Source organism: Scophthalmus maximus, chromosome 9 (genome assembly GCF_022379125.1).
Source record: "Scophthalmus maximus strain ysfricsl-2021 chromosome 9, ASM2237912v1, whole genome shotgun sequence".
Taxonomy (NCBI): Eukaryota; Metazoa; Chordata; class Actinopteri; order Pleuronectiformes; family Scophthalmidae; genus Scophthalmus; species Scophthalmus maximus.
The window spans coordinates 19,146,079-19,159,430 of NC_061523.1; the positions used below are offsets into that span (position 1 = coordinate 19,146,079).

The 13,352-nt window shown below is 43.6% G+C and overlaps 1 protein-coding gene across 1 annotated transcript in view; it reads right to left on the reverse strand.

Moving 5' to 3' along the window:
* The window catches only part of slit3 (slit homolog 3 (Drosophila)), a 217,608-nt gene that overhangs the window by 92,374 nt on the left and 111,882 nt on the right, over positions 1-13,352 (reverse strand). The window contains exon 5 of the mRNA XM_035650188.2: positions 4,023-4,094. Coding sequence (XP_035506081.2) covers positions 4,023-4,094 — 72 coding nt within the window. The remainder of the gene's footprint in view (positions 1-4,022; positions 4,095-13,352) is intronic.

Genomic DNA, 13,352 nt, shown 5'->3' on the forward strand with positions numbered 1-13,352 from the left:
GTGGCCAATTCAAGGCCTTCAGTGATGCTGTCATTATACGACTTACATGCTTTGACACTGATTGAAGAAAGAGGCGGCTACAGTGGAGAATCATCTCAATTCTGGGAATCATTCATTTCAGTTCTGTGCAGACTGCACCAACTGTAATGAATTCTTCTTTTTATCTCGCGGCGTGGGCGTTGTTGCAAAGGGTCAGTCATCTGAGGACGGAGAGTTTTCTCATTGCTGTTTCAGGCGCTAGAGTGCATTTGCATTGTGTGTGTGCAGAAGAAACGTGTTACGTTAACGTGACTTTACACAATGTCTTTTTTGCATCTTGTTGGGACTGAGCATTGTTTCCCGGTTGGACATGCGTGGTGGTCAGCGAGATGACTTTTGTGACAAGGCAAGACACGACAAGATTAGATTATAGAAAATATGATTAGAAAAAATAGGAGAGCTTACAAGCATCCAGATTTTGACATCGATATAACCACAAATCACAAAGCTTTTTCTTTTTTTTCTACACGAATTTTGGCACGGAGCTTTCCATCCATTCTGACGCAAACATTTGCCTTGATCATCTGTAGTTTGATTGACAGGTTGAGTTTAGGGGAATGACAGGACCAGCCGTCAGCACAATGTATAGCCGAGCTCACATGTACGCACACAAACACCTACACACAGATGTATGGCATATACCTGTCTCCTTAGGTTAGTGGAAGACTCCGGTAATCGCTTTTGCCAGGTTCTTGGCAGTTTCAGCAAAACAGTCAATCTGATAGTAGGGTCGAAAGTTGTCCTTGGGTATGGATGTGCATGTGTGCGTGTGTGTGTGTGTGTGTGTGTGTGTGTGTGTGTGTGTGTGTGTGTGTGTGCGTGTGTGTGTGTGAAATAAGTGCGATAAATGGTGCACAATGCTGTGGTAGCCACTAGGCAGCATGACAGGGAACACCTGAGAGAGAGAGATATATGGCCCCCTACCCTCTGAGAAACAGGGTGTGTGAGATGGAGAGGGAGAGGGACAGGGATGGAGGGTGACCGAGGGAGGTGAAGCGGTGGCGAGAGAGACCGAGGGGGAAGTGAGGGCGAGCAGGAGAGAGACAAAGTGAGAGGGAGAGGGAGCCGCGCGAAAAAAGTCAATGCTGCGTCCACCAGGGACAGAATGTCATGAGGGGTTTTTTTTTTAATCTGTGGTGTAATGGAGGGTTGGAGCCTTTTACTGCAGGAGTCACCTTGTCTAATGGAGGGAAGGATGGAGGGCCTGAAAGGAGTGGAAGAAAAGGGGGTGAAAAGTGAGGAAAGCGAGAGAGAGGGAATTTAAGGAGGAGGGGGGCGAGTTGAAGGGATATGAGAGGGATTGAAAGAGAGAGATAAATTGGCAGACAGATGATGGGATAAGAGAAACAAAAGAGTAGTGGATTGGGAAGTCAATTTGTTCATAGGAAGGATGGGGGGTGAAGATAGAGAACAAGAGGGAGACAAAAAGCGGGGGAGAGGGATGCAATTTGTGGGGAAGAAAAGAGGCAAGGAAAACATGGAAGGATGAAAGAAAGAGGAAAAGAAAGGGTAAGAACGTAACTCGAACAAGAGGAGAAAAGAAAAAGAGGAGAAGGAGGTGTGGTACAAAATGTCTAAGAGAAAAGAAGTAAATGATTTTGATGATGTATGACTCCTCTATTATAGTGTGGAAACATTTTAACGAGGGTATAGAGACAATCTGATTGATATGAATTCGTAACTTTGGCAAAAAACAGTGAGGCGTTGTGTAAAAACAGCAAGTCTGATGTTAAAAAGTTAAGTGGCCGGTTGCAGTACTGTTGAGGCCGGCTGCTCAGTGGACCTGCTCAGACGGACAGCCACAGGAGGCCGTGGTGCCAGCAGGCAGTAGTCAGGTGTAAACGTTTGTCAGCAAACCCTCCCTGAATGATGACAGGTCAAATACATTGACATCAATATGTAAGGTGATGTAACACCGCAACCCACGATGTTGTTTGGCACGCAAACCTCAAAACGATTGTGAAATGCTGGCGTGATTCTGAGGTCAGAGACGCAAGGTCGCGAGTAGCGTTAAGTTTGGAGCGCTGTCCCTCCGGGAGGGGGGAGAGTGGATGAGATGATCAGGGGCCAACGTTAACTCAAAGGGGTTTGGAGCGCGGCCATGGGAACTGACACTGGCTCACTTACGAGCACACAAACACACGCAGCAGCACCGGGCATAGAGTCCAGGCCCTTTCAGGTCCATTTAACCAAAGAGTAATAATCTCCTGTGGACTTTGGCAGCCATATTGAACCTACATCAGAGGCAAAGCAACCAGAGGAGCACATTTGCTCACAGCCTACCTCTGAATTTCTGATCTTAAGCAAGATGTATATTAATCAAATCACAGACTGCCACAAGGATATTTATAATTCGAAGACGCGTACGTTTTGAGGCGATGGCTGATTTAATTGAGTCTGAGAAAACAGTCTCACTGCGAGGTTCATTTAATGGAGAGTCTAGGGCTTTTGATCAAATCACATCTTCGCAGCAGTTGTTATGGAATTAGAGACGTTTTAAGAACTTCCTCGTCCATAATGGCTAAAAAAGAAGCGGAGCGTTGAATTTCAACCTTGTGGCCTGAAAGAGCAGTTGAGAAAAAATGAATCACCACAGACATTCGTCTATTTCGTGAGTCTTCTGAAGCTTTTGATCATGTCACATGATCCTCAACGGCAGAGTGGAATAAAAGAAGATAAAAGTATGAAATGTGACAATCAAGCACACGATGCACGTTGCAATGATGCTTTGTTTACGTTTAGGTTAAAATGCTTTTTTTGTGAACTCCTCAGCATATTGTAATAGTATTTATCCAGTGTTCCTCCATTTCACAATGAAAAATGATGTCATTCAGCAGCTCTGGCAGTGAAATAAAGCTTGCAGAGCATCCAGAAGGATGGATTATTATCTTGTTTGAGTCTTGTACTTATTATGATCTGCTCTGTTTTTCTATCCCGTGGTCCCTCCTCCTCCTCTGTCATGTCAGTCATGACTGATGAAACACAACAGAAGAATTTAATTTACACAAAGACGATTTGTTGACCAAATATATAAATATATATATATATATATATATATATATATATATATATATATATATATATATATATATATATATTTTAAATCCAACTTTATAATCCCATACTGGTGCAGACCACAAGCACAATCTGTCACAGCACGCGGCACAAACAATTCTCTTCTATTCTATGTTTCTGTTCTTTTCTGATCTGTTCTATCTGAACCTATATTGAACTCTCTAGCATGTTTATCCCCAAGAGTCTGTCTAGCAGTTATTCCTGTGCAGCATCAGCCAGGATTGATCAGCCGTTATTGATGAGCAGCATTGATTGGGCCGCCTATTGATTACACTATTGGTGATTAGGACATCATGAATAAATGACAGGGCGGTATTGAACACTTGATGGACAGAAAGATAGGAGAGGGAGAGGAGGAGACGGAAAAAAGGGAGATGCATGGTTCATTATCTTGAATGCAACACTTAAAGTCTTTCTTATTCCAGACCATGATACTATACATGTAGTGTAATATAGATTCAGCAGTATCGGATTCAACAGACCGCTCCACTCGTTGTTACCAGAAAATCCGTCAGCGGGGCCCCCTTTAGTCGCTCCTCTTTAAGTCGTCCCCATTTTAAATAAATCATTGTGATTGTCCTGATGGGATTAGGGATGGATGGAAATCGGTTGGAATGAGAGGGAGGCAGAGCTATCAGTGAGAGCAAATGAACGAGAGCTAAATGGCCGCTCTGGTTTCCAGGCTACATCGTCTGACATATACGGTATGAAAGGAAACTTTGGGATCCCCAAGACAATGTTGAATGGAGTTTTGTGGGTTTGAACAGTGTTTGTCAGTATGAATTTGGTACGAGTTTTTTATAACATTTTTTATAGGCTCAATACCACAAAGAATAGAGGGGTGAATAGGGAAGACGGACGCTTGGGGAATTGACACGAGAGGAAAGGGAAGGAGTAATTCTGCTTACAGGTTCTTGACACTGGTGATTCCTCTGAAAGCTTTCCTGGGAACTGCCTGGATCTGGTTCTCACTGAGGTCTCTGGAGAGGGAGGAAGAGAGAGAACGACACAAGACATTAGCTGAGGTATTCCAAGCACTCAAAGATGTATGGAGTCAGATGATAAACAAAACCACAACTTTGTGATCTATGCCGCACGCACGCACGCACGCACGCACACGCACACACACGCACACGCGCGCACACACACAATTACAGAACAAAGGCTGAGAAGGAGAAAGAGATGGAGTGAGGGAGGGAGACAGAGAAAGGATGACATGACATTTATGATCAGTGGAACAATTTGGTCCAAAGGGCTTCAAAGACACAAAGAAATATCAGATCTTAAATGTGTGTGCGGGCCTGTGTATGTGTATGTGTGTGTGTGATTAATTCACAGTGCTGGGAAAGAACAAGGAATGTGGAAGAGACAATCAGTAAATAAGAGACCAGTGTGTGTGTATGTGTGTGTCCATTGAATGTGTGTTTCACATGTTTTCAATGTTTTGTTTTTTTCCTTATGCCCTCCAACTGTGCGATGTTGCTCTGATGGAAAAATGAAGCAATCTCATATTCTCAAAATACACACACACACACTTCAGTAACACCAGCAACATATTTTCTTTTCTCCCTCTGAGTGGTGTCTCTTTTCCTCGTTCTTTTAGTGCACACACTACTGAACACGGCAGCATATGCAACAGTCTTTTTATTTTATTTTTTCCTCCTCCGTAATGAAAACCTATATGAGCCAAATGATTTCTGACACGACACAATGGCCTGGCCTTAACTCTATTAGTGTTGTTTGTTGGGGAGAAGCCTTGGCATCCAAACAGGGCTCAGAACGCACAATGTAATTAGAGAGAGAAAGAGAGGTATGAAATATCAGACAAGCTAATCACCCTATACTCCTGCCAGTCAGGCCTGCATGACACACACACACACACACACACACACACACACACACACACACACACACACACAAACAAACACAGACACTGTATAGTGAATGCACAAAGAATCACAGCAGCACAAAAGAGCAGAGAGCAGCAGACCTCTGCCTGGACTTCTCTATTTGACCTTCACACACACGCACACACGCACGCACGCACGCACGCACGCACGCACACACACACACGCACACACACACCAAATATGGATATCAGCCAGCCTATCTGCAGAGAGCGGTAATTAGGTACCAGCCATATTCTTAACATTTTCCTGTCACGCATAAAAAAAAAAACTGCGTCTTACTGCTGAGTTTTCACAGCCATTCTCACACATAAACATACACACACACACACACACACACACACAAAACAAACATATACGTTACCTTTGTATACACGTACGCACACATGCGTACTGTATTTCCTTACACTGTCTAATTCACACATGTTCAAGTACACTGTGGGGGGGATTGGTTGTGCATTATTCCAGAGCAATCAACGTTCATTAGTGCCGTGAATGTTAATTGGCGAGCCGTGCTCGGAAAAAAGGAAACTGATTTCCTCAAACTAACAAGGTTTCATCACTTTGGATGTTTCCCTTTGAGCGCCGTGTTTTCTGGCGCATTCCCTTTTGTTTGACAAGAGATGAGCGTTCCCCATTCCTCCTCTCCCCAGGCCTTGATGGGAAAAGTATGCGCCTGGCATTGTATACTCTTTAGGCAAAGAAAATATGCGCTTTTATGTGCAATTTTGCTCAGCGCTTGTGGTAACGAAGGAGCTGAAAAAGGGGCAAACATTTGACAGACAGCAATGGTATTATGATATTTTAATGTGCAGCACAGCCGGAAAATATTCCTTGTGTTTACACTTCTTGTTTAGAAGGCTTTGACACTTTCTGGGTAAGGAGGGGATTTTTCTTTCTCTTTTTTCCGCCGTGTCTATGTTGCACTCGTGCTGACGTTGACAGAGTAAATAGGAAACAGATAGAAAGCAAAGGCTGTTATCACTCTGGCTTTCTATCCCGCGTTCCCGTTCTCTATCATTCTCCCCGTCTATCAGCCTAACTATCTAACTGTATCCATGAATCCATCTGTTTAGTCAAGGAGCATCTCTCTTAAACCACTCGGCTCTCTGTGGACTGCTGACAAACGGGAGAAAGAAAAACAAGAGAACAAGGCAAAGAAGGAAAAGCATTTAAAAGACATATTTCAGAGGAGTTCCGTGGCTAATAAATCTTTTATTGTTTTGTTTACCGACCGTCATATTTGTTTGTTATTTCTCCTAACAGAGGGAAAGCCATCCAAGTCAAATAAAAGCCATTATGAGACTGTGTGTCTATCGCTCGGCCTTTACGACTCCAGCTGAGTGACTGACACCAGTTCCGGGACAACTCAGTTTAAACTGCCAAAATAAAACTCCTGTGTCACAAGGATTGATTATACGACGGGTTCCTGGTTGTCCATTTGTGCAATTGTTTTTTTTTAGGGGGTTATGGAAATGATGTCCGAGCTGCGCCCAGCGCTCTCGCTGTTTGGTGTGACATTTTGGGACACATAAAATGTGTTTACAGCTAGATTAAGTATGTATCAATCTGATAAATGTGTACAAATGCAAAGATCGTGAGAGATGCTTCAAATTTGCTGTAATTGGGCAAAGTCAAATTATGAGAGGATGAAGATGTGGGAAAAAAAATAATGGTTGACCATTTTCAATCGCCACCAGACATGGAAATTTAAGTACAAAAATGTAATAAAAAAATAATCCATAGAGCTTGACGTGATTCCTTAATAGGGAGAAGTTAATCCTCTAAAAAAATGGTTTTGAATCATGAAATTAAACACAAAATTACATATTTATTAGTAAACGTGTGACGATCAGTGTTTAAATCCGAGGGAAAATGAGGGTTTTCTTCAACAGTTTTGAAACGGTAAATCGTTAGCTTTTGATTCGTTTATAAAACTCCAGATTGGTGCAAAGAAAAAGACAAAAACGTACAGAAATGTGTCCCGTGGCGAAACAAAGAAGGATCGAACAGTGTTCACGTCGGACTCCATTGCCATCAGTTAGAAGCTGATGCCTCTGGCTGGCAGTTGGCCATTGGATGTGACATCATAAACGGGCAGATATCAAAATAACACTTTATTCATCATGTACTACACGTATTAAGGTTTGACAACATTCAGCGAAGAGAGTTATGGTTTTCCTTAATGTAGACAGTCGTCATCGCATCTCTGTGAGTCACACCTGTGACCTTTGAGTTGAGCAAAGGCTATCACCAACAGGAGATTGCCTTGTGATCCTTGAAAAGGACACTCAGTGATGGACTAACCACGGACACACACACACACAGGTACACACACACACACTCACACACACACACAGGTACACACACAGGTACACACACACGCACGCACGCACGCACACATGCAGGTACACACACAGGGCTGATTTGAACAGCGGGATGGTTTGTACACCAGTGTCTGGCAACCTGCTCCAACATTTCAATTAATGTGTTTAGCCTTTTTTGGCCTTCCTCTATTGCCACAGCTTTTGAGGGAACAGGCAATTAATCTCCCAAAAAATTCCATTAAAGGGACGGATGGCTGTTTGAATTATACATCAATTCTATTAGGGTGACAAATTCTGTAAATTATGGTGATGCTGATTATATGAAACAACTGCATATGTTTGCGAGGATGGACTGAGACAAACAAAAGTTCACCAAAGTTCAAGGAAGCAGAGTTTTGTATCCATGGGTACGAGGAAGAAAAGAAGAGAGAGAATTTGAAGGGGCGCAGGGGGGGGGGGGGGCAACCAACAGCAGCAGCAGCAGCAGCAGAACAAAGGGCAGTCTTCCATTATCCATTCCATGTTTGTCATGGTTTCCTAAGTACTGTATAATTGATTGAATTTTGACAAAATGTCTTCCAGACCTTCCCCCTTTCACCATAAAGACCCCCCACCCTTGGTTAGTTTCCCCAGCCAAGGCCTCTCCTCTCCGGGCACGATGACTCTCTGTGGCCCCTAGAAGTCTGGGGGGGGGGGGGGTTGAGAATGACAGCATGAGCCTCCTCTGGTTGGGGTGGTGCTGGTGTGTGCGGGTGTGTTTATGTGTGTGTTTGCTCCCAGCTATCACCTCTTCCATATTAAGTTCCATTATTCATGTGAGGAGAATAATAACACTTGCCAGGTCACCCTTTGACGCTTCAGATATTACTGTTAACCCTTTAGCACACAACGCATACACACAGAAACACACACACACACACACACACACACACACACAAAGTGCTCAGAGGCCACATTGTGCATCCTCAGCTACTGGTGTTACAGACACACAAACACACAGACAATGCACATGCAAGTACACAATTTTTTACACAAGCGTGTATAAAAAACACACACATCCCTCATACACATGGACTCAATGATCTCTTTCCTCCCAAGGCATTGTACCCTCCACTGTTTCATGTAACAGTAGACACCAGATATTAGACGGATCCGCCCTCAGGCCCATCCAGATATGAGCCAGGGCCGTTCAGCCCTGAACCATTAACCTGCGAACAGAGGACCGGGAGCGGGGCCTTTTTGATTTCATGTGACCTGTGTGTCAGTCGGCATCACAGGGGGTTCTCGGTGACGACAAGGAGGGTGGCAAAGGTGTGTATCTGTGTGTCAGGGAGAATTTGTGTGTCTCTCTGCGTGGAAGGAGCAGCGGGCGAGCAGGAGTGGACGGGCCACCATGCGCAGTATGCATCTTGTGTGTGTCTTTTATCAAAAGCAGTGGAAGAAAGAAAGGGAGATGACCCTTGGCTGGGCTCCAGGGGGTGGGATAGAAAGGAGAGAGGAGGCGAACGGGAAGGAAAATTGAGGGGGAGACAGAATGGAGAGGGAAGGCAGAGGTGGCACAATCTCTCTTTTTGGAAACCTGAGAGACCAATGGTTAGCTCAAGCCTTTCGCTCCTCTTTCCTCAGTCTCTCTTCCTCTTCTATCGCTTTCTTTTTCCATCCCCCTGCTATCTCCCTCTCTCCCTCTCTCCCTCTCTCTTTCTCTCCCTTGGGGGCTGTAACTGCATTTAATATTGTTCCATAAAGAGAGTAATAAATATCGACTGCTGGCTAGCTCATATTCCCCTTGTTTTTAAGGCACTCTACTGTAGGGTAAGACCAAAGTCATGCAGCAGGTATTACAGTGCGATTCAATATTCTGTGGTATCTGTAACCTTGGGAAATATTTAAATGTCCTTTTATGCCAGTTTTACTCACCGTTAAGTACTGCCTTTAAGTCACAATAAATATATACTAAGGTTTTAATGACTGGGGTAGTGGATGTTTTAAATTTATTCCAGTAGCTGTAAAAGCCGAGTTAGTCAATTCATGACATGACTTAAAGTGGTGAAAAAAGTTTTTTTTTTCTCCCGTTGCCTTTTTGACACATTACATAAATTGAAAAAGTACATGTATTTTTCTCAATTACAATTCCCACCATCTAATGAATATACATATCACAGTGCAACAGCAAACACGGTGGCCTGCTGTTGCAATGTGGAATCACGGGGGAAATAACTGAAATGGTGCCGTTGTACACGACGCTAACTGTTATTTTACTGGGCAGGTTTCAACGGAACATATACGCAACTTTTCTTCTAACCTTCATTTATCCTGGGAAAAACCTACTGACCATAAATGCTACATTTTGGCAACGCAACAGACGCAAAGCTCCATGCATTCAGAGCTGGAACCTTCCCATTTCAACCCTGGTCTTCGAGTCTTGGCTTCAGAGCCACTCTGCTTGAGTGATTGTGACTCGTGCCAACAAACTGGGGGGGGGGGGGTGATATATTACCCAACACGCTGACAGTCCATTGCAGACAGCACAACTGCTTTGTGGGGCTGAATAATGGTAATTTCTTTGGGATATTTGAATGTTTTACAGCAAACAAAATATTGTCATGGTATGGTTTGGTGGTGGTTTCTCTAGCGAAGTTTGCAGGTTCTCGTTGGGTCCTCATTAAGGGAGTGGTGTGGCGCTTTGGGAAATTGACTCACTCACTTTCCTTCTGATTGAGTCAAGCTGGCCGTTTCCTCTCTTTTGCAATTCCTTATGCTAAGCTAAGCTAACCTGATTCCGACTCTGGCCTATCATTGACACAGAGTGGTATTGATCTTGTCTAGCTCTCGTCTCAGTGTACATTCCTTCCAAGCCACGCGTTTCCCCGAAAGCTTGCTCTTTACCTAATGGAATAAAAGTTACTTTGGGCAACTGTAAAATGTTCCTGCAAACACAAATAAAAAGTACTTCCCGTCGGACACACATAGCCTTTAAGTGTGTCCTCTGTATCCTGGTGCACTACGGTATAATTGAGGACACACCGAATGGTCTTTCGTCCATATTTCTCCTCCCTTCTGCCTTTCTCTTTCCAGTCTTTGTAATTCTTCATCAGTCTTTTGACTCGGTGCCCTTGCTACGTCTTGTAACCCCCGCCCCATCCCCCCTCCTCTATTCAACCCCCGCCCCCACCCCCCGCTCCACTCCGTGTGATTTAATTAAGTGGGCGCTTTGTGAATAAAAATATTGCCCCCCTCTATTGATCATGGTGGACGGGAGCCTGACAGCCCTGGCTGGCTGGGACGGGACAGCCACTCTCCTAACTCGCTCCATTACACTGATCTAAGTTAGTGTGTGTGTGTGTGTGTGTGTGTGTGTGTGTGTGTGTGTGTGTGTGAGTACAGGTGTATGTGGCACTGTGTAAGACTGTGCGTGGGTGTGTGAAGACTGTAGAGTGGTGTTTGTCCGTGTCTGTTTGTGTGCACATTTGTGTGTGTGTGTGTGTGTGTGTGTGTGTGTGTGTGTGTGTGTGTGTGTGTGAGTGTGTGTGAGTGAAACAGCCATCGGGGAGCTGTAGCATCTAAATCAAACTAAGCGTTCTCAAAAGCTCTCATGGGTCCGTGCAAATCCTTCATTAGAGACACACTCACGCACACCTACATAGACACACGCTCATGCGCACGTTCCTCAAACGCCTGCTTTGATACATACACTGCATCAGCATTATAAATGGACATTGTCTGCACTTTTCGTTTCTCTCCCTCTCTCTCCGCTCTTTCCCCTCCTCTACCCATCGCTCTCCGCGAGGCTGTAAGTATCTATTATGTTTTGTCGATACTGTAATTAAATTGGACAGCTTAATGCAATTCTCTGTGATCCATAGGCCTTTATGGATATAAAAGCTTTTCTGGCTCCACGCCCGAAAGATGTCCAACAAATTTAGATGAGTTACTATCGGTGGGAGAAAAAAATAGTTGGAGAGGTTAAGGCACACATGGTCATTTGTTATTGGCTAATTTACTTTAATGTCCCAGACGCCATTTTGTTTTTAATACATTTCCTTATTCGAATTGTCATCCGCGGGACTAAGCGATATTACTACTCTACCCGTCTTTCCTTTTTTTCTTTTGTAACTTCTTCCCTTTAGTACTTTGGTTAAGCGATATTGCAGCCTCTTAGGGACATTTATAAAGCTAATAAAACTTCAGCAGCAAAGGGTCAAGAGACGACATTAGATGTACACAGAGAGAAGTGATGGATGGAGCGAGGGGGCGTGTGGATTAACAGGCGGGCGAGAAAAGACAGAAACAGGCTACAGCACCATAGATTCAGGCTTTGGTGGTTAGATGGAATTGAGATGGATAGATGAGAAGGGATTTCTTTGTCTTTCTATTGGAGTAGATTTAGTAGCTCACACATGCGAGAGACAACTGCTATGTTCAAACCACAGTTTGATCAATATCAGTACTAAATTCTATTAAACTAAACCTAACCATTAACATATTAAGAGTATGATATCGCTGCATTAAATAATGAAACAATATTCTACTGATTACAACAGCTGTTTTGGGAGAGATCTCACTATTTCCAAGTGGAGTTTGTTTCCTGTTTTTTCCAGTGTTTTCTGAGTTTTCTAAACTCACAGAGGACTTCATTGTAATCCCTCAATTATAAATTGAAACATTCAAATCACAAACAGTGGGTTTCGTCAGGGGAGCAGGGATATTTAATCTCCTCTGCAACACCAAGAGTATGCAATGTCAGCTACATAGCGGAGAGTCAGGTGATGTCTTCCTCTTTTTAAAAAAAAAAACCTGACAAGAATAATATATCATTTAAGTAACAAGGAAAGGTCGTGTCCCTGCCAACAACAGCAGAGAGTTCATGCATATATAATGTATAATAATGTCATATAACTGATGAATGTACCAAAAAGTTGAACCTATTATATATTAGTGAGTGTGAAACTTATCTAATATGAATGCGTTGATTCCCAAAATGCAGATATGCTTATTTTTATTGGAGGTCTCACGGGTCAAATGGACGGGGATCGATGTGCTTGGTGGTCATGATCAATCACCATCATTAAAAATTCAGTTTGATCCAAAGATGTTACAGCCTCAGAGAGGAGGTGTGCTGACACTTGATCAAGCCTATACACACACAGTGAGTGGAGTAACCGTGAGGCATCTCAATCCAATAGATCCTCATCAAAATGATGAACTGATGACGGATTCCGCCATTTGAAATGAGTGACCCTCTGTGAGAAATATATTTGGTTGTTGGAGGATTTAAGTTTTTGAGAATAACCAAAAGCTCCCTTGACTAAATGGATTTGCTTGATCGGGCAATTGCTCGACAAAACACGTGGATGTGAGAGAACCTAAACTCTTAATCTGACATGGCAATCCTAGATTATCTGCAGACTATACCAAGTATTACAAAATGTACTGGATATATATTTTGAATCAAGGGGAATAGTAGGTATTCAAAAAAAAAAAAATAGCTCAATTCAGGAGCATAATTTTACTCTACACAACAGGATAAATCCTGTTGTTGGCTGAACAATTAAATCCTCCATTACATGTGGCGCATGAGTGGGCAAGCCTTTAAAGTGCATGGGGGAGCGCATTAATGAAAGGTTGATGTTAGGAACGATAACTTTCCAGCACAGAACGAGGATGAACCCGACAACCCCCGTCTAACTCTTCGCTGGACGGCTGAACCGCCGCGACCGCCACCGAGGGAGAGACGGACGTGTTTTGAAGAAGATGGGTCGTTAGCGGGACTAAAAAGGAAGAAGAGGAGGCTCGAGGAGAGGCAAAAGAGAAAAGAGGAGGGTCGACAGCGAGCGGGGTGAAGTAATGAGGAGGGGGTATGAAGCTGGCAGGTGATGGAAGGAAAATGGGTGACAGCTGAAAGAAATGGAGAAAGTCTGTAAAAAAGAAAGTAAAGGACATCAGAGTGAAGGGGGGTGATGGAGGTACGGAAGTAAAGGAGAGAGAAGGAGGTGTGAATAAAGAA